Source organism: Dicentrarchus labrax, unplaced genomic scaffold, assembly GCF_905237075.1.
Source record: "Dicentrarchus labrax unplaced genomic scaffold, dlabrax2021, whole genome shotgun sequence".
In the NCBI taxonomy this organism is placed as follows: Eukaryota; Metazoa; Chordata; class Actinopteri; family Moronidae; genus Dicentrarchus; species Dicentrarchus labrax.
The window spans coordinates 13,122,069-13,149,346 of NW_026136703.1; the positions used below are offsets into that span (position 1 = coordinate 13,122,069).

Sequence of the window (27,278 nt, forward strand, 5' to 3'; positions counted from 1 at the left end):
TTTTAACATACAAGACATGAAAAATGTCATGCTCAAAATTGCAGCATTTAGAAAATTGCTGTCTGCCCCAGGCATGACAGAAATCAGCCATCAGTCACATGTCAGCAGGATGAAAAATTGCAAAACCAGTTGAGTTGGAGATTGGAGAAAAAGAGCAAAGAGCAATGGAGGGGAAAGAAAAAGTCACTTAAAATGTCATCAATCCCATGTGTCACCTGCAGCGAGCAGCGGATGACCTGACAGAGGTGTATTAGCTAATAAACTGGCCAGATTAGGGAGACAGACGCTTAGTTTACAAGCTGCCCTTGATGGCTCCTGCTGCACCGGGGCTTAGGGGACTATAAATAGACAGAGGTGGATCAGAGAAGGGGAAGCCCTCACACACAACCTCAGTGGAGATTAAAGAGGAGAAGACAGACAGTGCAAGGAGAGAAACAATCACAAAAACACTGACGGGGATAAAAGAGAGAAAAATGGAGCCCTGAATGTGTGTGTGTGTGTGTGTGTGTGTGTATAGGTCATAAAGAGTGTGTCTCTGGGTCAAAGAGGAGCATTAAGAAAGGCCATACAACCCCCACGAGAGATCCCACTGTCCTTCATGTTAAACCAATTCCTTCCTCCCATCAGCTACATCCTTCCTGGGGTCAAACTCAGGTCAAACGGGTTGATAGAGCTCCCCCACCTTGCCGCTCTCACCCTCATCAAAACATACAAGAGCAGAGATGCAGGAACCAATCCAGTGTGTAAAATCACATAACAAACCTGGTGTGGCTGAATGCACGATCTGAGGATTTAACAAACACCATCAGCATTTCTGTAGAGTCCTAAGGGACTGTACGCAATTTATTAGGGGGGAGGGGAGGGCAGGAAGGGGAGGATTATGTGTTTTTTGTTTTTTTGGTGAGGGGAGGGTATGTTTAACTTTTTTGGGAGAGCAGAAAAAGATATTTTTAGTTTTTTTAACACCCCTAAATTATATTTCAACAATCCCTTTCTTGCTGGATTAATTAAAAAAGAAATTATTTGTTTTATTGAGCACAGTAGGCCTCAAAGGTTTGCTATGTACGGAGAATATTTTTGGGTACGGTGTCATATAAATGTTATAATTCAAATTCTAATTATTATATTAATCAATATCAATTAACCATTAATTTTAATTCTGATTTGTGCAACTGTTCTTTTTAGTTTTTTAGCAACCCAGGACTATATTTTTAGATATTAGAGGAAGTGTGATGTAGTACTTGCCGTCTAAATAAAATAATAATGAAGCTGTGGCTTTAAAAACTGAAATATAAGGTTCAACATTTCTTCCCACCACAGTAATTTTGGTACAGTCCCTAAAGCCCAGTGTGAGGAATCTGAAAGCCAAAAGAGAGAGAGAAAGAGAGGGGGAAAGGAAAAGAAAGTAGAAAGACATGGCCCATTGAGGCAGAATAACTCCTTCTCAACTCACATACAGTATATATACACGAGTATCCCAACACCCTGCCTTGACAAAACACACACACACACACTCCCACACTCACTCTTCTCTGTCAAAGAGGAAGTGTTCACGGTGTGGCGGAGGGATTATGCTGGATATATGGTGCAGATCTTGCTCAATGCTAGTGATCCTTATACTCAGGGGGTTTGAGCTTAGCAGCAGGCTGGATTTGTATTCTCTCTCTCTACGTCTCTAACCTCTTTCACCTCTCTCTCTATTTGTCTGTCTCCTGCTCTCTCATGAAACTGTGGTGGAATAGATTTTTGAAACAAGGCTAGAAATGAATTGACTGTGGGAGGAAAGAGAGAGGCTGGAGGATTACACTTTAACAGAGCTTGGCAGTTTTTCTCTAATATTTATCCTCTGTGCCTCTTGCTCTGGTCTATGTTGCTCACTCCACAGATTAGCTTTAGTGGTAGATTGTTTAGAAGGACACGCAGACTTCAGAGTGTGGGATAATTCCAGCATCAATATGCCAAAACTGTAGCTGAAATCAGAAAGCATCTTTTTAGTGGTGTGCAATGTGCAGGCATAAAAATGATGCTGGATTTTTAAACAATAGCGAGTGCAAGATAGGTTTGTGGTAAAAGGGATATAACATTTAACATTCGTTTGAATCCTTACGATTCTCATTAAATAAAACTATGTTGTTGATACTGTCTATGGTTGGCATATTTTCAGCAATTACCATACCATACTTGCCTGTAATTATATGTCTATATAGCATTTTCGATTGTTAGCGGTGGAGTCCGCCATTCACATTATAGATTCAAATTACCTTCACATGCATGAGGGATTCGCAGAAAATGATGCCGGAACAGCTTCGCAGTTTGTGGTTTAATCTCTCTGTCTGCATGCAGAAAAGGTCAAAACCTTTAATGACCTTTAGATATGTTTTATTCCTCATTTTATAGACAGGTGCAGAGCGGCAGAGAGGGGTTAAAGAGTAATTCCAGTATTTTTAAACCCTGGGACCTATTTGTTTGTGTTATTGTGTGACTTTGCCGTTTTACCAAGATAGTTTGGATCCAAACTACTACGAATAGTCCACTATTGGCTTTATCTAACGACTACCACTATTTAACGACTAGGAAACTCTAATGTGGGGGGCAGCCCTAAATACTATAAACAGACAGCCCCAGTCCCTGAGAGACGGTGGAGCTCTTTGCTGACACGTTACAAACAGGGCGGCAGTTGTTACAGCAGCAACATTCATCAAAACGCCGGTGATTTGGATTTTATATGACATCTCTGTCATATAAAGTGGCTGAAGAAAGACACCCTTCTTTTTGCTGTGACTTTTAGAGAAGAACCAAACCACAGAAGCACTAAGTCATGCTTGGCAGCGGCTCCAGGCTCTGACACAAGCCTCTTTCTCAGTCTCAACCTTTCTCCACATAAAACAGGGCTTTGTCCCTCAGTAACAAACAACCAGGAAGGAACAGGAGGCGGGACACTTGTTCTATCCAATATGTGTGTGTGTTTGTGTGTGTTGTTCTATCCAGTAACAGTGTTGTTATGGGAAACCAGATTTCCATGCGAGAATCGTCTCACACACATACACAGACTGTGTGCCAGAGACTGTCACCATCCTGAACATCAGCCAGTCCTATATCTACCATCTGGAGGGGAGAGGACAAGCAGTGGCACTGCTGGCAGCAGACAAGATCATTACACAACTAGACTAGTGTTTCTATTCCTGAATTATAGCCTCCAATACACTCACACTGCTATATGTTCAATGCGCTCAGGACTTATTTTGTGATGATTTACTATTCTGTGTTGTGGCTTTTCACTCAAACACACACGTATGCTTCTACATGCAGTCTGTTGACATCGCCCAGAAAACACACCTGAGCCGGTCACATCCAGCTATATTTGTGAGCGATAAACCTCACAAGGCCACCACCTCATTACATTTTCTTTGCTCTCTGTGGTCACAGTGGACAGTGGCTTAGGACAGGTGGGAAGTATTCAGCTTTACTCTGTCATGAACTTAAAAGCTTCCAACTGACAAACATTCAAATTTCAGTTTCAAGTGTTTTTGCAAGTATTGTGCATGAAAAACTGAAGTTTTCTAAATAAATCTGAGAAAAAGAAGTAGTCCTTGCAAGTGGTAAGTTTTTTTCTAGTTCTGTATTTCTGACTTTCACTACTCTTTAAATCTGAGAACAAAATGTGACATTTTCCACTGATGTTCACGATTTCTGGAATCATAATGAATTGTAGCTGCACTATGATGTTAACGCATATTATTTCATTTGAAGCAACAAAAAAAAACAATAGTCAAAAGACGGTACATTGCAACTATGTTCATTAACTATGCTCAAGTATGGACTCTCCTTTAACCCTCATTGAAACTGACAAACTGACAACAATAGAGGGGAAAGCAAATCAAATAATCATGTCCATCCTCCGTCCTCTCATTTCCGCACCTGTGTTCTTGATGAATCTATTTTTAATGGAATTTCTAATGGGATTCTCCTCTTTCCCCTCTCCATCTGTTATAGACAGGCTGGACACATGCAATGGTCCACACACACACACACACACACACACACACACACACACACACACACACACACACACATGCTGAGCCTGGGCTTCCCCCTTGGTTCTTCCATTAACAGCAGGGGTAAGAGACCAATTAGGGTGCTGAGCAGCCTCTGGGAGCTGCACCACGGGCACCAAGAGGTTAATTATATCTGTTCAGATCACAACTGGCCAGATGAAATCTTGCCCAAGATTTAGAGATGGAGAGCGACCAAATCAATGGTCCGTGGCTTTAGGCCCACTGGAGACAATACGCTTCTGGAGACAATTACCATAAATATAATCGAGCCAACACTCACCTTGTTACAGTAATTGAATTGATCTTTAATTAATCTTAAACGGTTTGGTGACATACTGTGGGATTAAAAGGGAGATTTATGCACAGACATTCATATGCACAGATATACATGTGCACACATGAATGCAGACACACTTACCTGCGTTCACACAGACACACACTGATGATCTGTGCTGGAAATCATTTGCATACTAATTTGAAACACATTTGAATACCTGGCTGCACTTTACAGCTTCTTCAAATGTGAAAATTCATGATTTAATCCTTGTTTCCCTTCTTCTCTCTCTCTGATTGGACAGAATAGCTTTGGCAATACTTGGGGGATCAAACAGAGACTAAAAATAATGGCATCTCCTTGGGATTCTGCTGACTTGTGTGATTTATTACTAGTCGCCCTCCCCCACAGGTAGAAATCATTGCTCTGTTGAGCACATTTAGTGTTACCATGCAGAGTGGAAGCATCCTACACGATTCTGTTTCTGGCTCTTTCATGGTATTTTTACCCGTCCCTGACATCCTGCTCAAGGACTCATGTAGCCTGCATGTCTCCTCTCCTGACCTTGTGACACACACACACACACACACACACACACACACACACACACACACACACACACACACACACACACACACACAGTGAACTTGAAGATGGACACACGCAAACACACAAATACAAATACACCTACACATAGCCAGCATGCTTCTCCCTTTGATGTTTCGACTGCCAGAAGCATTAGTTACACACAGAGAAGCAGAGTCGGTATATATATTTAGCACAGGAACTCACACACTCCTGCTTTACATGCCTGATTGTTTTAGTGGGTCATGGGATGAAGCTGCATGAATGTGTGTCAGTGGAGGAAAAGACAAGAGAGGGAGAGGGAGAGAGAGAGAGGGAGAGAGAGAGAGAGAGAGAAGAGGGGAAATACTCAGTTCAGACAACAAATGGTATCTCCTGCCCGCTGGCTCACCAAGAGGCTGTTTTCCATGAGCACACTGACTCTGACCTTGTTTCTGAATGAAATGCAATGGATCGCAAGGTCACCATCACATACGCAACAAAATTTATGCAATCCGAAGAAGAAAAATACTTCTGAGTCTGCAGAAAAAGTGCCTCTGCTTCAATAAGTCAACAGAAAGTATTGCGATGCTGCTGCCAGAATATTGATAAACATATTTGATATGTTACAAAATTCATAATTTCTCCCTGCCCGACCACAACGGTTAATAACATTCAGCACTAAAAAGGGAAAACAGCAAATTTTGTTTTTGACAAAATATGTATTTAATTTATGATAAAATTACACCCATAGCTTATACTAAACATGATAGAGCTGAAAGGATGACACTTGATCAACCGTATAGTCGATCAGCAGAAAACGGATTTGCAACTGGTTACAGCTGAGTTTCACTTTGACAGAGAAAAGGAAATATGCATTGTTCTGCACAGTTTATACTCTATCAAATCTATTCTATAATTTGATAACGAAAATATATTTTGTAGATTTCTGTCTAACAAATAAAGCCATTTTTCTGCCATTATTTGTCTTCAGTCTCATTTTGTTAAATAAAAATGGTATTGTACTGTAACCAGTATTATGAATTGTATCAAACCATGAGTTGAGTGTATCGTTAAATCCCTAATTATCAAGACATTTTTGATCTGGAAGCAGATTATGAGGATAAAAATACTACTCGGACACTTTTCACTTTCACTCAGTCTTGGTCTGGTCTGGGTTTCACTGCCCTTTAGATTTGTGGGGCAGAATTAACCTTATTAACCTTAGAAATTACATTGTTCTGCATGGATGTAGATACTCCACATATGTCAGCAATACACTCCATTACTGGTGCTGTATGCTAAAATGCCCATCTGCTATCATTCATCCTGGCTCCTGGCTTGTGGCCTAATCTTCCTCTTCTATGCAGAAGTATATATAAATACAGTATGCATCTGTACAGAAGCGCCCTACTTACAAGTATTTAAGGCAGAAGATTCATGAAGAGAGCAGGGCGGAGGGCTGGCACTGTGTGGACACCGGACTGCTTTCGTTACATAAGTGGCATCATTTCTCAACTGGCAAGGGTAGCCACAGATCTGCTCTCTCTCTCTCTCTCTCTCTCCACACACACACACACACACACACACACACACACACACACACACACACAGCTTGACTCACTTGCAGCACAATCTGCTGTTTTAGACAACACAAGCCGGAGTCGCAGGGTATCTGCTGCTGTAGCCTGCTGCACAAACTCAATATAGCTGTTAACATGTACACGTTTAATGAGCACACACTGTCAGTCTGTGTAACTGTTAGCAGCTAATGGCTCTCTATTCTGCAGCATGAAAGAGAAAGTGCAAAGTGAGCCCTTATCATGAGAAAAAAAGTGAGGGAGATAAGGAGTAGGAGGGGGGCAGCGAGACTCGTGACCACAGAAGCCTAAACCGCCCCGCTCAATATCTGACTGTCTGGAGATAAAAAAAGAGAGAAAAAACAACCAGAAAAGCACTTTGAGCTCCACTTGGGGCTCTCGCACAAGATCAAACAAAGAGCGTAAGAGAGTCTGACGTAGGGATGAGGAGTGAAGGGAAAACGGAGAGAGCTTGAGGAAGGGGGAAAGCAAAGCAAGGTGAAGGACAGAAAGACTTAAAAATGGAAGAAATCCAACGACGTTGAGGGAGACTGGAGCTAGATAAAAAAGAGATGGACAGTGGTGTATGCTCTCTCTGACACAGCAATAGGAAATCAATGTCAACCTTTAAATGAATCAGCAGCAGTGGATGAGTTATCCCATTCAGGTCGATATTTATTAAACTGCTGCTCCGGTATATGTTACAGTTACAGATGAGTAATGGCAGAGAGACACATCATTTTCTTATACTCTCCTCTCTCACTGTTTCCTTATTGACATTTTTGTACAGTTTTACGTGGATGGAGGGAATCACAGAGTGAGGGTAGTTTGCCAGCGGGTTTTACTAGGCATTGATGGATAATGTAAAAGAGCCGGAATAGAGGTTAACATGAGGAAGAGGAATATATCTTTCTTGGTAAATAAACTGTATATCTTCAAGGTGAGCAGCAGTGCAAGTGAACTGAACCTCAACAGGAAGTCTAACACAAACTACTTTGATTTCTCACTTTAAGAAGCAGTTTTATACCTTAACCAGGTTCACAATTTATAATAAACCAAATAACATAAAGACTCTATCAATACTTTTTGAAGTGAACTTTTGCTGTAGCCTCTAAATTGAACTTAGTTCCACACACACATGCAAACACATAGACATCCATCTCCTCCTCCTTGGCATCCTTCCTTGGCTACTGTGCTTGGTAACGTGAGCAGGGCTTTAATCCTAATCCCTCTACACGTGCCATCATCAATCAGGGTTTGGAAGAAGATACCCATAGATGCACAGCCAAGAAGAGGAGGAGACTGGATGGAGTCGTGTCACCTCAACTGTGTATCAAAATACCCCCAACAAACATCAAACAAGACTGTCTTTTTAATTTCCCCTCTACGCCCAGGATGTCTGCCCATCTGCACTCCTTTTTTTGCTCCTAATTTTTCTGTATCCCTTCTTTACCATCAGTTGTCTTGCTGGCATGTTCTGGTGCCATCATGGTACACTGTTGGTGAGGTGAGGGCTGTGCCAGGGTGCCTGTGGGTGTACAGCGTGAGTGTAGAGCACAGACATAAAGGGATGTTTGATCCAGATCTGAGCAGACATCATTAGTTCAAAAGGTAAAAGACTAATTCTCACTAATGAAAGCAGGCAAATGGATTTGTGAGGATGGAGAGGCTGGGTGCGTTGAGATGAACATGAGTGTGTGATGATCAGTATAACAGTGTTGTAAGTGAGCCGGATTTACTTATTAACAGATTTACTTATTAACACATCAGGAGCTTGTGGTACATCGGGAGATAATGAACAAGGAATCGCATTAAGTCATGTTTTTGCTCTCATGATTATGCATATTTTAGCTACACATTTCACATACTAAACATAATACCAATCATAGTCCAAAGCATCAAAAGCTTTTAGAGTTTCTACCTTCCATGCTGCCAGTTCTTTTCTGTGTGGTATGAAAATCAGCTTGTGCAGAACAGAGCTGAAACGACGAGACCAGGGGTCAGTGATCTTTTCTATAAAAAGAGCCATTTTCTGCCAGAGCTGCAAAACATATTTGAGCTTTATAATGCTGTAGTAATTTCTGGCTGCAGATAAACATACTGGAAAGCAAGCAGCTTTGTTGGTGGTGAAAGCAAACTAATCTTTCAATGCACTATTAAATTCTCTATTTTACTAGTAATAGTTTAGTAGTCACTGCAGTCTGGAACAAAGTAGTGGACTGACACTGCAACATCTGGGCTCTGGGAATTGGTGATATAAACTGCAATATTAATAAGGAAAAAATCATTTAAGTTTATTTTCAAACTGTAGAGAAAATAAAAAAACAAAATAAGAATTCAAACTCAAAAGTTATGGTAGGCGTTGGATAATTGTTTGCAGGCACAGATGGGAAAACATGTAGAATGGTCCTTTAAATGTGTGAGGACTCTTTCTTTCCATTAAAATGAACAAGAATCAGTCTGATATAAGAACAAATTATATAAAAACAACAGCAATCTTATTACCAGGCGCACAACACAGACTAACTCAATAAAAACTGTCCTCTTCTTCAGAAACAGATCTCAAATGTGATATAATGGCTTTAACACAGACGAAAAGCTTCTAAAGGATTCATTTCCTTCATCAGCTGAAATCAGCCAGTGTCCAAGTGTGTAATGGGGCTAATTTTCAGTTAGCCTGAGCTAGCTTCGACCTCCTGAGGACAAAGCATGGAGCCTGCGCGTGTTTCTGCAGTTTAGCTGACCTAGTCTCTGAACATTAGTCTGGTTGGATGCTCCACAACACACGGGCCGAGAGAGAGAGAGAGAGAGAGAGAGAGAGAGAGAGAGAGGGAGAGAAAGAGGCGAATGAATGACATCATTGACTTTTTGCTTTGGATCTGGGTTCAGCTGGACGGCAGAGAAGTATGATGTCACTTTGGCCTACAGGCCCTACACACAAGTACACACACACTACAGCTACAGCCGATATGTAGCTCGTATATATTTACACACACTCACATCTTAACTAAGGCTCACCCAATTAAGCACTCTGTTGGAACAACGAACAAGCCGCTGCTCTCTTGCCGTTGCAGTTAAGTGTGCTTTAGGTTTGTGTGTGTGTGAGTGTGTGTGTGTGTGTGTGTGTGTGTGCGTGTGAAGGAAAGAGAGAGAGAACTCGGGGGTTTGGAGATCGGAAAATCCCTGGCAACAGCCCCTGAGCAGCATGTCTTATTTCATAGTCTTTCTCTCAAAGAGGAAACATGGCATTGTGAAGGATTACATACAACCTCGCAGTCTCAGACAACTCACAGGGTCTCCCTCTGGTTACTGGTCATGACATAGCAAGAAGTACAAGGCGAGAATCGTACAAAAAAGAGACATAGAGAGTCTGAATGTAGACTGACGGGACAAAGTGTAGTTTGGATTCTCCAAAACTTTGGGTAAAGAAGTCTAAATGTGAAGGAGAAGTTGCTCAACGCTTGACTTGCTCCGACACTAAACTTGTCCCACCTGTCACCAAACCACTGCGCCTCGAGGGCGACACGCACATACTGCAGTACTGAAATACTGTAACTGCCAGGGCACTGTAATTTGTGAGATTTTTAAAGGTCAGTCATTTCCTCAGAGAAAGTCGTAGAACTATTCTGTAACTGTACTGCTACACCTGTTTTTCAGGTCAATCCAACCCACCCACCTCAGTTGTTATCCTTGGCACACATCACAACACGTGAGTAGAAGAGGTGAATACCAACTTCTCTTCTCTTCCCACAGTTACTGGAAATCTACACTTCTATGGGACCTTGACTCTGTTTTCTAACATGAAAACCACCAACTGGATTCAATCTGAAGCCTCACCTTTGTTACTTAGTCCTGTTTCCTTATTGCTAGTGACCTTACACTGCATACCACTTATACTTAAGTTCTCTTTAATCAGTCATTTATTGACTTGAAGGGGGGGTGTCCAGTTGCAGGAAATCATATATCTCTCTCTACACTGCATGATCTTTATCTCCACTATAAGCTTCTCTAACTCATCTGTTTCTCTTTGTCTGCATCTCCTCCTTTGTGATTGCTATGAATTTAATGAGGGAAATCCATGAGGGATAAAAGCTTTTAACTGGATTCACCTCATCAGTCATTCATGAAAGTAGTGAGGTACCCAGTTTCCACAGTGGGAGATACCTCTGTGTAATTCCACATCTACGATTTGCTCTATTAGACAACCGTATCCCCTCATCCCACCGCCTGCTAGTGCTTACACAGCGCAGTAAATATTATTGATTTTCTCATTATCCACCAGTGGCAATTATAGGTTGCTCCATGCTTCAGCAATGATAGCTTACGCTCACTAACCACCACACAACCACTGCAACTGCTAGTACACAATGAGATGTTAGATGTGCATTAAAAACAATGCAGATGTCAGAGAGGTGACTCTTTATGTGGAAGGTTCCACTCTTCATATGAGAAACACTTAATTTTATCTTCATTTAGCTGGTTCGGTGAAGCTTAAATCGGCATTACAGCCTGGTTCAAAGTCCCTCTGCTACAGTAGTACTTTCTATTAGAGACACAGGTTATTGTGTTGGGGATAATCCCCTTTGTGCAGGGGGCTCAGTATCTGTAGTTTGTCAGTATGCCGGCAGTGATGGTACCAACACATTGAGCCTCGTTCCACAATAACACGTAATTAGAAAGAATAATCCTTCTGACACGTTGGACTGAGATAAACTTATACACCAATGCAAAACCTTCTTGAGCATAGTTTAGTAGTTTTGGTATAAACCTGTATAAGTGTTTATTTAAAAAAAGAAACAACAGCTTCTTGGAAATAAATCCTAAACTGATGTCATACTGATGTGTCATGCTGCTCTCCTTCTTCCCTGAGTCACTCCCGTTTCCCACCCATAACATTAGCAGCCTGAAGTATGGTTTCTCCCTCTGCCAGCAAATAAATTGCATTAGTGTAGCAGGCAACATGAGTAATAGTGTCCTGTTCTGTCATTTCTGTTCTGTCTTATTCCGCAAACTGAACGCAATCAGCCAACAGGGGAGAAATATATTCATAACATACCCCTCATCACATCAAGCAGAACCAGAGCAATCAGGGCAGCTGCTGTGAGCAAAGGACTGCTCTTCATCCTCCCTCCTTCTTTGTTTATTAGCACTCTTGATGGCTGCTGGCTTACATACATTGTTGACATTATTCTGGCCTTGATTCCAGAAAAACTACCCCTTCATCCTACAGTGTGATTTTCTCTCATTCCTTTAAATATTCACCAAAGCCAAGATGCTCAAAATCAAAAATGTTTTGACGTGCACAAGAACATAAAAAGGCTTTATCACCAAAGCCCCTATAGGAGCTGGGGCTAAAATAGCATGTCTGCAACATATACACACATTCACACACACATTCAGACACACACACACACACACACACACACACACACACACACACACACACCTCTACTCGGTGTCAAGTTTAGCCAGTCAGCTGGTTGACATGTCAAGTCTAGAGAAACAACATGCAGCTGAGAGGGGGTCGAGGGGATGTTGGGGGGGGAGTGAGGAGGAGGATTAGTTAGTTTTACCGTTGCAGAACTGTAGCAGTGATGAGGTGTCATACAAGCTGCTGTAGCTGGAAAACCCGTCCTCCATTCTCAGCCTGTGCTCCGCTCCTCTCTGCTCCCCTCTGTGATCCACCACTCCTTCGACTCTCCTCTCCTCTCCTCTCCTCTCTCTCTCTCTCTCTCTGGTGACTCCCCTCCGTTAGTTTATCGTTCACTTGGCGTCCAAGGCGCTCCCTCCATTCACTCTGCACGGGTCAGGCTCCCTGGGTGAGTCACCATGGCAACCCATTCACTCCGATTATGTCATGTGAACTCTTCTTTTCCCTCTTCTTGTCCACCCCCTCTCACAGAAATTAAAAAACCCCCCAAAAAGTCCTGAAGTCCAGCAGAAAACACTCCCTGCTGAAGAATGGCTGCACCGGACCGCCGGAGAGACACACAGACAGAAGTTAAGAGGCTGCTGGTGGTTTTGTTTTCCCCCTGTGCTCGTCCTCTCCTCCCTCTTGCTCCTTTTTTCCCCTCCCTCTGTTCTCCTCTTGTCCTTCTGTCTTCAGCAGAGGCAGCTGTGTGTCGTTAGCTCTCGCTGATCTCCAGCAGAAAAACAGCTTTAAGAGGGCTTGAGCTGAGAGCGCAGGCAGGCTCTGGCATAGGCAGTCACTGTGTGTGTGTGTGTGTGTGTGTGTGTGTGTGTGTGTGTGTGTGTGCGCGCGCGCGCGCGCGCGTGCGCGAGTGTGTATGTGTTTAGATAAAGCTCGGGACAGCCCAGCCTTCCCCTGTCACACAGTGTGGACGAGTCAGAGCGCACGGGGGGCTGGGCCTGTCGGATAGATGCTCCTCCTCTCTGAGAGGAGAGGACAATGTAGGGTAGGAGAGGAAATGAGAAGATAGGGAAGCATAAAATATTAGACAGAGAAGAGAAGAGAAAGGGGTTGTGAGGTGGAAGGAGAAGAGAAGAAGGGAGAGAAGTTGAGGAGAAAGGATAAGAAAGGGGGGAGGGAAGGAGAAAAGAGGAGAGTACAAGTAGGGTAGGAGAATATAGGAAGTAAGAGGAGAGAAGGAGAAGGAGAAGAGAGAGGAGGATAGAGAAAATAGGAGAGAGGAAAGGAGGGAAGAAAATAGAAGAAGGGAGGAGAGGACATAAGAGGACATGCTAGGCTATGAGAACAGACAAGCGGAGAAAAGAGGAGAGAGGAGGAAAAGTGAGGTGAGGAGAAATGAGGACAGAAAGAGGAGAAGAGATGAGAGGAAAGGTGAGGGGCCAAGATGTTCTGTTCTGAAGAAGGAGGTGATAAGGTAGGGTAGGACAATAGAGGAGAAGAAAGTATAGGAGAGGAGAGCAAAAAGAGGAGAGCAGAGAGGAGAAGAGAGTGGAAAAGGGACTAGGTAGGGTGAGAGGAAAGGAGATGACAAAAGAGGAAAGAAGAGGTTAGAAAAGGAGGGGAAAAGAGAGGAGAAATTTGTGTAGGAGAAGAAAGGAGTAGAGGAGCGGAAAGAGAGACCAGAAAGGTAAGATAGGAGAGAAAAAGAGGTAAATGGTGGAGATGAACAAATGAACCTATGGAAATGACTGAAGCACTGTGGGTCTCTCAGTCAGTACACAGCAGTTCCTACTGTACTGCTCTTCCACACATAAACACACAGACATGAAGTCACACACACACTGTATGTAATGTATGGAGTCACACGAGGACACACCATAACAAACTGACGCCACATCTTTCCTGCAGCCAAACACTGAAACGTTGCCAGGGGATCTCTGCTGCGCCTAAACACGATTATCATTCTGTCCTCTGTCTGTCTTATCTGCCACGCCGCAGACTGCACAGAGACCGAGGGATCCTTAAAACAAGGACAAGAGGGGGAGAGAATGAAAGGGAGACTAGGGGATTGAGGAAAGAAAGAGAAATAAATGGGATAGAGGGGGAGGGGATGGAGGAGAAACAGAAAGAAAGAGTGCTGGCGGAGGGTGCGGGGTGCAGAGAGAAAGACCAAATTAAAAAGTGAGCCGGGTGGGAGTTCAGTGAGGGGAAAAAAGGGGGATACCCCAAAAAAAAAACTGGGTATTTCTTAATTCTAACTGGGGGTTTTTTTGTATGTGCATGCGTGCAGTGGGGGCTCTTTGCATTATTTATAATTCAGGCTTGCAGGGAAAAATAACAAGGCTAAAGAAGACACAGACCGTGGCCTATATTCATGTCTGAAACCATTCCCCCCTTTCTTGCTAGATCACAAGACGGAGCCGACAAAAATTACACAAAGACGAGGATGCTCTGAAGGCAGCAGAGGGAGAGACCATGAAAGGATACGTTTGTTTCTCTCTGTGTTTTTATAGTGGCCCAGCAGGTGTGATATAATCTGTCTCTGTGAAGCTCTTCCTGTGCAGGTATCTCACATAATATCCACAATCATTTCTGGTTCAAAAGGTAGCCCAGGCTCACGTTGACCTTTAACAGGAGGATGAAAAGGGATGCAGCGAAGCACCTTTTAACGGGTGATCAGTTTATGGTTCAAGGCCTCTATGTTGTTGACCTCGGAGCTGCAGCACTTGTATTCTCTCCCCTCTCCTCCCTCAGGAAAACACTGCACTCTGCTTCACTTATTACACAACAACAAAAAAAGCCACCGATAGATCGACCGAGCTCAGCAGCAGCCGGGATTATGCGAGAGGAAACAAGGTGCTCTTTGTAGACCAGTGTTGCATTTGCACACTGCAGCAGTTGTTTTGTAAAATCACAAGGATATTACATTTCAAAACACACAGAAAGTAAGATTGAGAGTTGACCTTTACACCATTTGTTCAAGCTTTGTCTGCAACTGCAGTTAATGTGCTTATCTACAACTAGACTGTGGAAAAATGCACCGAGGTATTTGCATTTACTTAGATAATATGCAGTCACATTTTAGATGTTTTAACCTCCAAAAGGCCATCACGTCCAGTGTTTTGATTTAGATACAGAAAGGAATTTCATGCAGCTCGTCACCTAGGGCAAGCGAACAACAAACAATGAACATCCTTTGTGTTTTTGTTATGAAGGTTTGCAAGTGGCTGGTGTTTTGTCTGAGGGGGTTTAGATTATTACAAATCTCGTTCTGGGACAGATTTAGGATCTAGATTAGGGACAGGTCTGCTTTTTGTGTGCGTCAGTCGTACTCTGCATATGCTCACATGAGAAGAGGCAGCTAAAACTGGGGTATATTCCCTCCAAAATCCCCCCCATGGGTCCCTAAACCCCACCTACAACCCAGCGGGTGGCAGGTGGTGGAACTGCTGCTGCTCCACCCCTCCTCTCTCCACACCTCCCTATTGTTCCCACCTCCCACCACCCGTCAGTGAATCACTGCACACACGCGCGCACGCACACACACACACACACACACACACACACACACACACACACACACACACACACACACAATATAAACAGGATAGTGTGTGACAATATCTCACTTCTACTGACAAATACTGCTTGTGCCTAGCCCACAACATGCAATCCCCACTCATTATGTAAACTGGGGCAACCGTAATCTAAAGATGGATTACTTTGTATGTATATGTATAGCATATACAAAGCAAAAATAATTATGTATTTTTACTATTTGCTTTAAAGGACCACTGTGTAAGATAGTGGCATCTAGTGGTGAAGTTGCAGATTGCAACCAACTGAACATTTGATGACCTGGGAATGAGAACGTGCTGTATGTAGGAGGAAATATAGTGGCCTCTAAACTCACGAAAAACGCAAAAGGCCCTATCTAAAGCCAGTGTTTAGTTTGTCTGTTCTGAGCTACTGTAGAAACCTGTGTGACTCCATGGAAGGTGACCCGTGGCATCTGTAGATAAAAAGGACTCATTCTAAGATAGCGAAAAACCCAACAATCATATTTTCTGGTGATTATATACTTGTTTCTGCTGCCCGCAATTGGCAAAGAAATAATGCAGGATTACTGTAACGTCTGGCTCCATTTTTACAAACTTCTGTAAATGTGTATAAAATATGCAATATGTCAGGCTGAATTTATGGTAAATGTGTATAAAATGATGATTACTATTTGACTGTTACTTGACAGGTTATTTGATGACAGCTATAAAATCATGGCGTCTTGGGACATCTTAGTATGTCTAAGCACACTCGTATTTTCATGTTGAAACAAGCACATACCTGATAGTCGCGTGATGAATGCTTTTTGTAACTAATGGGGGAATTAAGGGGAAATAAAGAAAGAGGTTAAATTGAGATCACGCAGAAACAAAAAGAGACCATAAACAGTTTTTAGGCAAGAGAGCGCATGTAGCTGTCTTACATAATGCATCTGGCAGAGGTTCAGTGTCTTGCTTAAAGGCACTTTAGCAGGGCCTCCTCACCTGGCCTGCTGACTCTGTTTTTATAGCTTTAATTCTCAGGAGGCACTTGAAGGTCATATTAAAATGAGCCAGTTGTTCGTCTTTCTCTTCCAAAGAGAGAAAAGAAACTGCTGACGTTCATTTTATTCACAGATGATCAGTCAGTCTGTCAGTGGGCCAGGATTATACACAATCAAATCCAGAGCTGAGGAGGAAACAAGGTCAATCCTACTTATGATCCAGCCACCATCTGTGTGCCTGCCCTGGTTATTGGGCTGTTTGGTGCTTTACACCATGAATTAATGCAACATGGAGTCTGAATGATTCACACTGAGTTTCAAACAAAGACTGGAGATGCATGTACTTTTACAGTCAGTCAATCTGTTTTTAGGCAGTTGTGTGAAGGTTTGCTCCAACTAGTTAAATATTACAGTTTGCTAGTGACACTGGAAAAGTTGCCAGATTTACCAAAGAGTTTAAAGGGCATCTTAAATGTCCTTGTCAAGATATGATAAAACTAACAAATTGAAAAATTAGAGTTCATAAATGGATCCCAAGTCAAACAAAACTCACTCAAATGATGTAAAAAAAGGAAAGTTGAATGTGTGAAATCTAAAAGCTGAACGTAGCAGCAGGTAGCAAAGGTCACCCAATATGAGCCAACACAACAGGAAAGAGTTGGCAGAACACCATCGCCATAAAGTGTTATTCATTTATTTCCCCGGAGATAACATTCACAAGACGTTTACACTATAAGGACTGTATTTCTCAAACCAAACTCAACTACTACTCTGGTATAATCTGTTCGAACGAAGGCAATTCCAAGTCTCTGTTTTCTCTTCTCAACAATATTCTCAGACCCCCGGCCTCTCTCCCTCCCCACCTGTACTCAACTGCTTTCTGTAACTCCCTGATGTCCTTTTTCAATCAGAAAATTCATCAGATCCACCTGCACCTAGGCCCAAGCTCCTCCCTCAGCACCTCTCCAGAACCCTGTCTGCCCTTCTCACTCACTTTCTTTCTTTCAGCTCCCCTCTAACTCAGATATCTCAGACCTCATCTTAAAGTCCAAGCCCTCCACCTGTCAGCTAGATCCCCTCCCCACAGTTCTGGTGAAAGCCTGCCTCCCTTCTCTCCTCCCCCTCATCTCTGCCATCATCCATTCCTCACTCTCCACTGGAATTGTTCCTGCACTCTTCAAAACTGCTGCCATCACTCCAATATTGAAAAAACCTGGTGCTGATCCTAACAATTACAATAATCTTCGTCCCATCTCCAATCTACCTTTCCTCTCCAAAATCCTCCAAAACTGTTGCTTCCCAAATTCATTCTCATCTAACCCATAACAACTTGTACGAACAATTCCAATCTGGTTTCCGCCCCCTCCACAGCACTGAATCTGCACTAATCAAAATCACAAACGACCTCCTCCTGGCAGCCGACTCTGGTTTACTCACTATTCTCATCCTCCTCGATCTGAGTGCGGCCTTCGACACCATCTCTCACACTATCCTCCTCAACAGATTAATCTCCATTGGTATTTCACACACAGCCCTCGACTGGTTTAATTCCTACCTCTCAGGCCGCACTCAGTTCATCCAACTCCAATCCTTCAGTTCCCACCAGTCCCCCGTCACCACTGGCGTGCCCCAGGGCTCTGTCCTGGGGCCCCTTCTCTTCATCATCTACCTCCTTCCCCTTGGCAATATCTTCCGTAAATATAACATCCACTTTCATTGCTACGTGGATGACACCCAGCTCTACCTCTCCAGCAAACCAAATTCCACTCTCCCACCTTCCTCCCTCACTGACTGCTTCATCGAGCTCAAATCCTGGTTCTCCTCCAACTTCCTCAAACTCAACAGTGATAAAACCGAATTTCTTTTTATTGGCACTAAATCAACCCTCTCAAAAGCTAACAGTTTTTCACTCACCATCAACCACTCCTCTGTCTCCCCTTCCCCCCAGGTTAAGAGTCTGGGTGTCATCCTCGACAGCACATTATCTTTCCAATCCCATATCAATAACATCACCCGGTCTGCATATTTCCACCTACGCAATATTAATCGACTCCGCCCCTCCCTTTCTCCCCACTCCACTGCCATCCTTGTACACAGCCTTGTCACCTCCCGTATCGACTACTGCAACTCCCTTCTCTTCGGTCTACCTCACAAATACCTCCATAAACTTCAACTGGTTCAGAACTCTGCAGCTCGAATAATCACCAGAACCCCCTCCATCCACCACATCACCCCTGTTCTACAGCAACTCCACTGGCTCCCGGTAAAACTCCGCATTGACTTCAAAATCCTCCTGTTTACGTTCAAGGCCATCCACAACCTTTCCCCTCCTTATCTGTCCGAACTCCTCCACATCGCCAACCCTTCCCGTTCCCTCAGATCTGCCTCCTCTGTCCACCTCTCTGTCCCTCCCGCCCGCCTCGTCACCATGGGGAGCAGGGCTTTCAGTCGCTCTGCCCCCCAACTCTGGAACTCACTCCCACCGGACCTCAGGAACCTGGACTCTCTCACACTCTTCAAATCAAGATTAAAAACTCACCTATTCAGAACTGCCTACCCCACTTAACCATCTACATTGTCTTTTCTTATCTGTTTCTTATTTCTTGCTGTTTTTTTTTTTGTTGTTGTTGTACGGTGTCCTCGAGTGCCCAGAGAGGCGCCTCTAATAATTTAATGTATTATTATTATTATTTATTATGTTGATGAGTTCAACAGTAACAAGTAACAGTGAAAGACTGCAAAGACCGCCCTTAGCAGGATAACATTTGTAGTTTAAAGAAAACATCACAACAATTACTGTAAGTATTGCAAAGTGCAATTTGTCCACTATTTTGGTTTTTGAAATACCGGCTAAACTAAAGACATTCCCATCAGCCCTAGTTGTATCTGTGTTTAGTGCTAATTAAGAAATGTTGGCATGCTAACACGCTAACAAAGATGCTAAAAATAATCAGCATCATACCTTCTATACATCAGCATGTTAGCACTCTGCTTAGTAGCCTACAGCAGACAGAACAACAAAAACACTACATTTTAAATGAGTTATATTGCATATTAAAATCTGTCCTATTTCCTCTGTTTTTTTCTTCTTTTTGTAATCTACAGTAAATCTTTTTCCATCACACTAAAATGTCCAACTTTCCCCATCAGGAACATCAATGTTTTATATCTTCTCATATCTTATCCTACCTTAGGCTTTGGTCGATAAAACCAAGATCGATTCTCAAGGTATGACAGTGTGACATCTCATAACAGCAGCTGTGCTATTGATGCACCTAGATGTCGAGAATAGGCCAGACCAGCAGAGGATGTAATACTGTCTGTGACTGACAGGTTCAGTCTTTCTAATAACTGTCTGGACAGCAGAGCAGAGATAGAGACGGGGAGAGATAGATTGAATGTGAGAGGGGAGAGTAAATCAGCTGAGTGGCTGTTGAAAATACATCATTTCCCACCTGCTGGGGAAAATAACCTATCATTCCTAATACATGCTTATCAGAGTAGGCAACGAGTCCAAATTAAAACACATTTCATGACACTGAATCATGAACTCTGGTCCCTGCCTGCATACTGTGTGTCAGTGATGAGCTGATTTTTCCATTTATCAAGGTCTAGTTTAACACTGGTTAGGAGAAAACTGACAAGCCCCTTTCTGCTTTGTGTGTGAAAGAGAAACAAATATTTTAATTTAACCCTGCAAAATCAACTAGAATCCATGAGGAAGAGCTGTTGAAAGTTTTTATCATCATGAATTATGTGGAGAAAATGTGACCTACTTTCAGCGGGGGGAGAATCCAACAGAGTGATAATGTTTTGTTCACAGCTCTGAAACCAGAAGGGGCTGCATCATGCAGAATACAAAGACTCCCAAACAACACAGATGGATGAATTCAAACACGATACATGGCCTGTGATGGCCTGTCATCTGTATTACATAATTACCATAAGAATCTTAATAAGACTATGAGTTTACAGCAATGTTAGCAGTTGTATGAAGCTATAGGGCCAGCTAAATGCTAACTTCACCATGCTAACAAGCTCACAATGATTAGACTAGCAGGTATACTGTTTATCAAATCTAACATCATAGTTTGGAGTGTTAGCATGCTAACATTTAGCTAATTACCACAAAATAACCATTAGCTGAGGCCGATGGGAATGTCATTAGTTTTGCAGGTATTTGGTCGTAAATCAAAGTATCGGACAAATCAAGATCTTGATCTCATGATGGTGCTCAGCTAGATGAAATGTCTGTGGTTCGCCAAAGTTATTAAAATTCCAGAGGTTGACATGAATGCGAGAACCAAATTTCAATCCATCCAATAACTGGTGATACATTTCACTCTTAACTTAAAATGTAGTCACTTGATCCTTAAAGTCACTGGATTCATTGTCCATGCATATTTGTACCACATTTCATGGCAGCCCATCCAATACAGTAGCTGTTGCTATCCATGTAGCCGCGAGCATGGCAAAAAATATTCAGAATGGAATGTCTTAAATACTAATAACTAATCAATACTTGCCACCCGTTGCACCAAACCCTACTTCTAAAATTGAATATTTTTCCCAACCCAGTGAAAACAGATAAATAACACAGATTGTGTAAAATATTTTTTGGTATCAGTGCAGAGAAACAAGGCTACAGGATGAAAGCAAATGGTGGTGACACGCTGCAGTGTACTGTTGTGGGCCACACAAGCAGCAGCGTTGCCAAATAATGATGTTATGGTTCAGAAAAACTGGGTCACCAGCACTTGTATTTTCAGTCTTTTGGTCGTGGTCTCTAATATCATTATGCATGTAGAAATCCCCTGCCAGACTCAGTAATATCTACAAAAACCCACATTTGCCCACATCATTTTAGAGAACGAGGGAGTTGTGGGAATGTATTTTGAAAGTCTCATAATGCATCTGAAGATTTTAACAGACAAACTGATTCTTACCCTACAATTGGATCAGTTTTTCTTTTCAGTAACAGCATTATATGGATAATATGGATCTGATTAATGCTTAAAATAAATCAGTAAATACAGGCCCTGATGACGTGTGGCAGCTACAGTCACTGTAAGATACGTAAAGTAAAGTCTTGGATTTAAGATGACTGCTAGTGAAATTGTTTGGTGGCTGAGGCTTTAAAAGAAAGATGTCCTATCCCCTGTTAAGTCTCTATGGATGCCGTGTCAAGACAGACTTTATGGGAGAGAGACAGAGAAAGCACTTGAGTGAAGAAGAGGAGAATCTGCTTTTGGGCTGTAAATAGCTCTTAATCCTGAGGCTGTGGAGCAGCATAGCATGTCCTACTCCAGCTCCTCTTTTCTGTATGGTAGAATATGTAACACACCAAACTGCACTGAATAATTATAGGTCACCAAACCAGTAGCCCTACTTGTATATTATAATATACTGCATCTGCCTATAGCACAGGTAACACTTTATCTTGACTGACCGTGACGTAAATACTCAGCTTATTATCTTCTGACTTTCAGCTGAAATTTACAGTCAGAGCATTATGTTTTGTTGCTATAAAACCCAGAAGTGAGTCAGCAAGTCACTGCTCCCTGCATCCCCATAGGGCTATTTAAAGGACCAGTGTGAATGATTTAGTGGCATCTAGTGGTGTATTTGCAGCAACTCCCTCGCTCCACCCTCCCCTTCCAAGTGCAAAGAAGAAACTATGGTGGCCGTGAAATGTGCAATACACCCATATCTAGTGCCAGTGTTTGGTTTGTCCTTTCTGGGCTACTGTAGAAACATGGCGACCCATGGTGTCTGTAGATATAAAATGCAAATTTTAAGGTAACAAAAACTTAATAATTTTTATTTTCAGGTGATTATACACTTATGCAAACAGAATTATACATACTATATTCCATTACTGCCAATCTTCCTAAATGTTACAAACTGGACCTTTAAATGTAAACATTACAGTCTGTGTTTATGCCTCACAGAGTTTCATGATTTGCTGTATGACACAAATTGCACCTATCACTATCTCAGCTGTGAATTCTGAAACTGCAATTAGTAACACTAGTTTGTCCAATGTTTCTTCCTGACATTAGTGGACTGTCTTTAGCTGTCCCTGGCCACTACAGTATGTTGTCACTTAGCAACAATAATCACACCACTAGCTCTAACTCTTAATCCTGACCCTGAGCATCAGTAATGCATTAAAGGAATAGGTCAACGTTTTAGGAAACACATGTACTTGCTTTCTTTTTGAGAGTCAGATGGGAATGATAAATATCACACTTATTGAGCTTCACCTAGGACACAGTTAGCTTAGCTTAGCCTAAAGACTGGAAGCAGGAGGAAAAGAGGTCAACACTGAGTGGTTTGTATACAATAAGTGACCCAGTTATAAAAGTATTCCACCAAAAGTAACTGTATCATCACAATGTGCTTTGGCAGATTCACCTTCTACTGAACATAACCACTCTAACAGACACCTCTGTCTCTGTTGCAAATGCATAGTATGTCCAGAGTCAAGTCAAATCATTCTTATTTATATGGCTCAAAAGCACAAATCACACATTGCACACGAAAGGGCTTTACAAACTGTTCAGCATACAACACGCTTTATTCTTCAGACCCTCAATTTAAATAAGTAACCAAAAACCAGAATGGAGTGGGCAGACATGCAATAGACATGTGCAGAGAACAGGGTTAGATTTTCAGTGAGGACACATGCGAACACTTTAAAAGGACAGGCATGAACAGATAGGCCAGCAGACAAGATAAAAAGGAGATGGACATAAAGAGGAACACTGAGAGACATGAAGAACGTGTCAGTAAAGGGGACCTACTGTATTATTCCAGACAACATTCATAAAATCATGACTGCATCAAATGATATTGTGGGTAATGTGTGTCAACCTTTGATACCTCTTCCCGCCTCCTTCCTCCCCGTCTGACCTCCTCGCCTTTACACTAATGATGCAATATACGTGGGGAAGAAGGGTTATAAACCACACCAACAATCTCTACATCTAATCTATATGTTAATGAGGCATAACTTGGACACAGAAGTAGAACGGGATTGGTGTAATTTGGCAGACTGCAGCCTATGGTAATCTACTAATACGACTGATGCTGTGTGCGGCCATTAAAAAGCAGAAGACAGCACCTTGCAAGTCAGTAGGAGACATTGTAATTTGTCAACCCTCTACAACTGTGAAAAAGATCCATTTATCTAAAGGGTCCACCTCATCACTACCATGAAAGTCCAGCAGTGCTATGGTGTGTAATATGGACACACACCCACTGTGTATCCCAGAGTGTGTAGGGCTGTGTGTTCTCTCAAGCGACGACAACATTAATCACATCTGACTTGGCCACTGAAACATCCATGTACACCCTTCCCCCATTTCCTGAACAACCAAGAACTCTGCTCTACTCTTTCTCTCTGTACTACACACAGATGTATACATACATGATCTGTCCATGGGTGAAAACGCATACCCCTTCAGTGTTATCTTTCACTTGCTTTTCTCCTCCCACAGCCTTTTACTATAAATTCTTGAATCCCTGTTCTTTCCATTTCACGTTATTCTTTTGCCTTACTGTTCCTTCATCAAATAACGTTTCTTCCTGCAGTCTCTCCTCTCCTGTTCCTTTCAAAGTCAGAGCAACTCAGTCCTCCAATCGATACAGCCTAAAATAAACTCTGCTTAGGAAATCTGGCGTCTGCTGCAGAGTTTCCTCTATGCATATGTTGAGGCAGTCACGTTCCTCCCTGCCTGTCTCACATACACAAGACAGACTGCAGGTGACTGCGCTCAAACCTGCGTGACAAATGACCCATTTTCGGTTTGTTAACATGAGGAATAGGTTTAGCATCAGCAAAGCTACTTGTCCTCATATTCAGGGCACAGATGGAGGGCTGACGTCAGCGGGCCATGATGCCGTCTTCATCTCTCATCTACATTTCTGAACACATTCACTCTGGCATGCCCACACACACACACACACACACACACACACACACACACACACACACACACACACACACACACACACACACACACACAGTATGTACAGTATCTGTTTTGCAGGTGCTGGTAACTGGATGCTGGTGGTTTTCTATCACATAAAGACTTGTCAGCTCCCATTGATGCCCCTATAATTCTCAGTTACATGACACACAGCAGCCAGCGCTGCTTTTCATTTTTCCACTAAACTGATCTCCTTGGAGACAGCCACCGCCTCGCTCCTAGTCCCTTCATCCCCTTCATCCTCCTTACCCTCCCTGTCTTTCTCTTTATTCCTGGCCTCCTATCTATGTTGCTCCCCACCCGTTCACTTCCCTGCTTTTGTCATATCTCATTTTCTACACTTTTGTACCTCATCTCATCTATTGTATCCCTGACACGTGTTTTCATCCTTTTTTCCTATTCAACTTCCCACTTTTCATGACTCTGTGCTTTTCTTTCACTCCATTAGCAGTACCACCATTCATAAAATGTGCCAATACTGCCACCTGCAGGACATCTCAGCTCATTTTGCAACTGAAATAGTAAACTCCAACTCATGACTAGCCACACCTACGTTGTTCTCTTTAGACATTTTTCATATTTGGAAAAGTACAGGTGTAGATAATAAATTGAAGAATGGCTGAATTCCATTTAGCTCTTTCAGTATTAGTTTCAAGCTGGTTCACTGTGACACTGTCATCACTTCCTGGGACACTTGAGTAGTCACACTTGAAGAGCCACACATAATGCTTTAAGTAGCACCTGTTTTTACTGCTCAGATAAGTCAAAATGAATGCTGTTAAAAAGACTTGAATGTCTAAATTAACATGCTAGGATAAAAAGTACATTTTATACTTTTGAAGGTAATACACATATGGGCAGAAGGAGAGGTGTTAACATTATTTCTGAGAGAATTTGGGCATAAATACGTTCTACGTGTTCCTTACGGGCACCAGTTTACTGAACTGAACTTGAAACCTTCCCTGTCTCTAGCAGGGAATAGTTTATTTCTACAAGTGATGTTTACTGCACTGTTTCCTCCAGATAACATCTTCATTCCAACACATCCTTAGTGGGTCCACCATTACATTGTCATCTTTGTACACAGCTATTACAGCTGTTACTGTCTGGCTGTTTAAGCTGTACTGTTTACTATAATATAAAATTTGATGATGTAGGTTTATAACAATACACAGTGTCTGTCAAATAGTGTGAAAAAATATCTGCCTGTAGATAAGGAAAAATGTAAGGTTAAAGCTGGAAACATCAGGCTTTCGAAGTAGCTATTGTGTTATTTTTATCCATTTCTGTAATCAAAAGGACAGGCAGACAAAAAGGGAGCTGTGCTGAGTTTAAGGCGTTGCAGTACCACCACAGTTATTTAGCTTATTGATTTTGATGTCATTTCCTGGCAAATCCATGAGAGTATGATATGATAAATAATGGTGGTGTGGTCAGCTGCCCATCAAGTACAATAACCACAATATTGGCAGTGGTTGCCAAGGCGACTGGTTCTGTAACTGACAACATCAAACAGTTCTCAAACTGCTGAGTCACTTTAATTAAGGGAATCATGCATGAATGTGCCAGAGAGGGAAGGAAACATGAAAAAGGCCAGATAAAAGCACAGGGAGAGATAAGATAGAGGGAAGGAGTAAGAGACTGAAACATGAGTGAGTGAGTGAGTGAGTGAAAGAACAAGACAAGGAGACAGTTTCTATTTATAACTGATTGTTTCTGTTAGTCTGTCAGCCGGGCGGTAGTAAGGGCTTCAGCTCTTAGCTGCACTTGTGGGAAATGACCCTTCACTAATGCTTAGCTGCACACACACACACACACACACACACACACACACACACACACACACACACACACACACACACACACACACACACACACACACACACACACACACAAGCAGACACCTGCACATATACATAACACAGCCGTGCAGCATTGTTGTGTCCACTTTATTAAATCTTTCTCACAGAAACACTGAAAGAGACTGAGAGAAGACGTACAACTACCTTCCTACCTCCACCCAACCTCCTCTCCTCTCCTCGCTTCTCCACATATTTCTGATTAACACTTCTGCAGAGTCACCCCACATTATTTTGATGAAACCAGAGGGGATTCTCTCCAAGTTTCCATATAAGGGCCCAAACTGAACCAGCTCCTCTTTGCAGCTAAATACTTGCTGGGTGAGCTGTCCCAGTGGAGGGCTTAGACTAAAACCGGATGGGGCAAGAAAGACCCCCTCCCTCAAACACAGACACAGAAAACACACACATATGCAGACATAGAAATCCAAACAATTTACAAGCACATATGCACAGATATGCATCTCATATGTCTCTCTTGAACACAGATGCGTGCACGTGTTCACAAGAGTGCTTTTGCTTACCCGTTGGTAGCCCCTCGCAGTCAGACATGGTTAGAGAGAGAAGAGGATCAGTGACAATGTCTTCGCTTCTTGCCAGCTGAGTTTCTGCAGCCTGTTCTGAATCTGTGCCTGCTTGTTTTTTCTGGTCTTTTCTTGTTTCTAAACTGTCAGACTCTCTCTCTCTCTGTTTAGCTTTCTTACACTACTTTTTATATCCTTGTCCTCTCCACTCTCTCTCCCTCTCTCCACAGTCTGACCAGTGGCCAGTGGGTATGCCAATCAAACATCACACACTGTGCTATTGGACACTAAATTTGTAACTAACAGTCCTCCCTTGTGATACTGTTTCCAGTATATATGGCAGGCCTTCTTAGTTGTGATTTTGTGGACTTTCTCATGTATCTACATACATCTGCCCCCTAAGGTAAAATAGAAGAAAGAAAACTGTTTTTTACAAGAAGGCCATGACCTTTTCAGAACCATTGTTGTTCTCTAATATACCTTTGCCTCTAACAGAAAACACAGACGGTTCCTT

At 42.5% G+C, this 27,278-nt stretch overlaps 1 protein-coding gene across 8 annotated transcripts in view; it reads right to left on the reverse strand.

Annotated features, from left to right (window-relative positions):
• The window catches only part of eml1 (EMAP like 1), a 53,359-nt gene extending 26,419 nt beyond the window's left edge, over positions 1–26,940 (reverse strand). For 2 of the 8 annotated variants that reach the window (XM_051390350.1, XM_051390339.1), the window contains exon 1: positions 12,047–12,703. In XM_051390350.1, coding sequence (XP_051246310.1) covers positions 12,047–12,113 — 67 coding nt within the window. In that variant the 5' untranslated portion in view covers positions 12,114–12,703. Of the gene's footprint in view, positions 1–12,046; positions 12,704–26,764 lie in introns of those variants that run through there. The other 6 variants (XM_051390361.1, XM_051390372.1, XM_051390381.1 and 3 more) reach the window with 5 other exon arrangements.
• Positions 26,941–27,278: the final 338 nt, after the last annotated feature.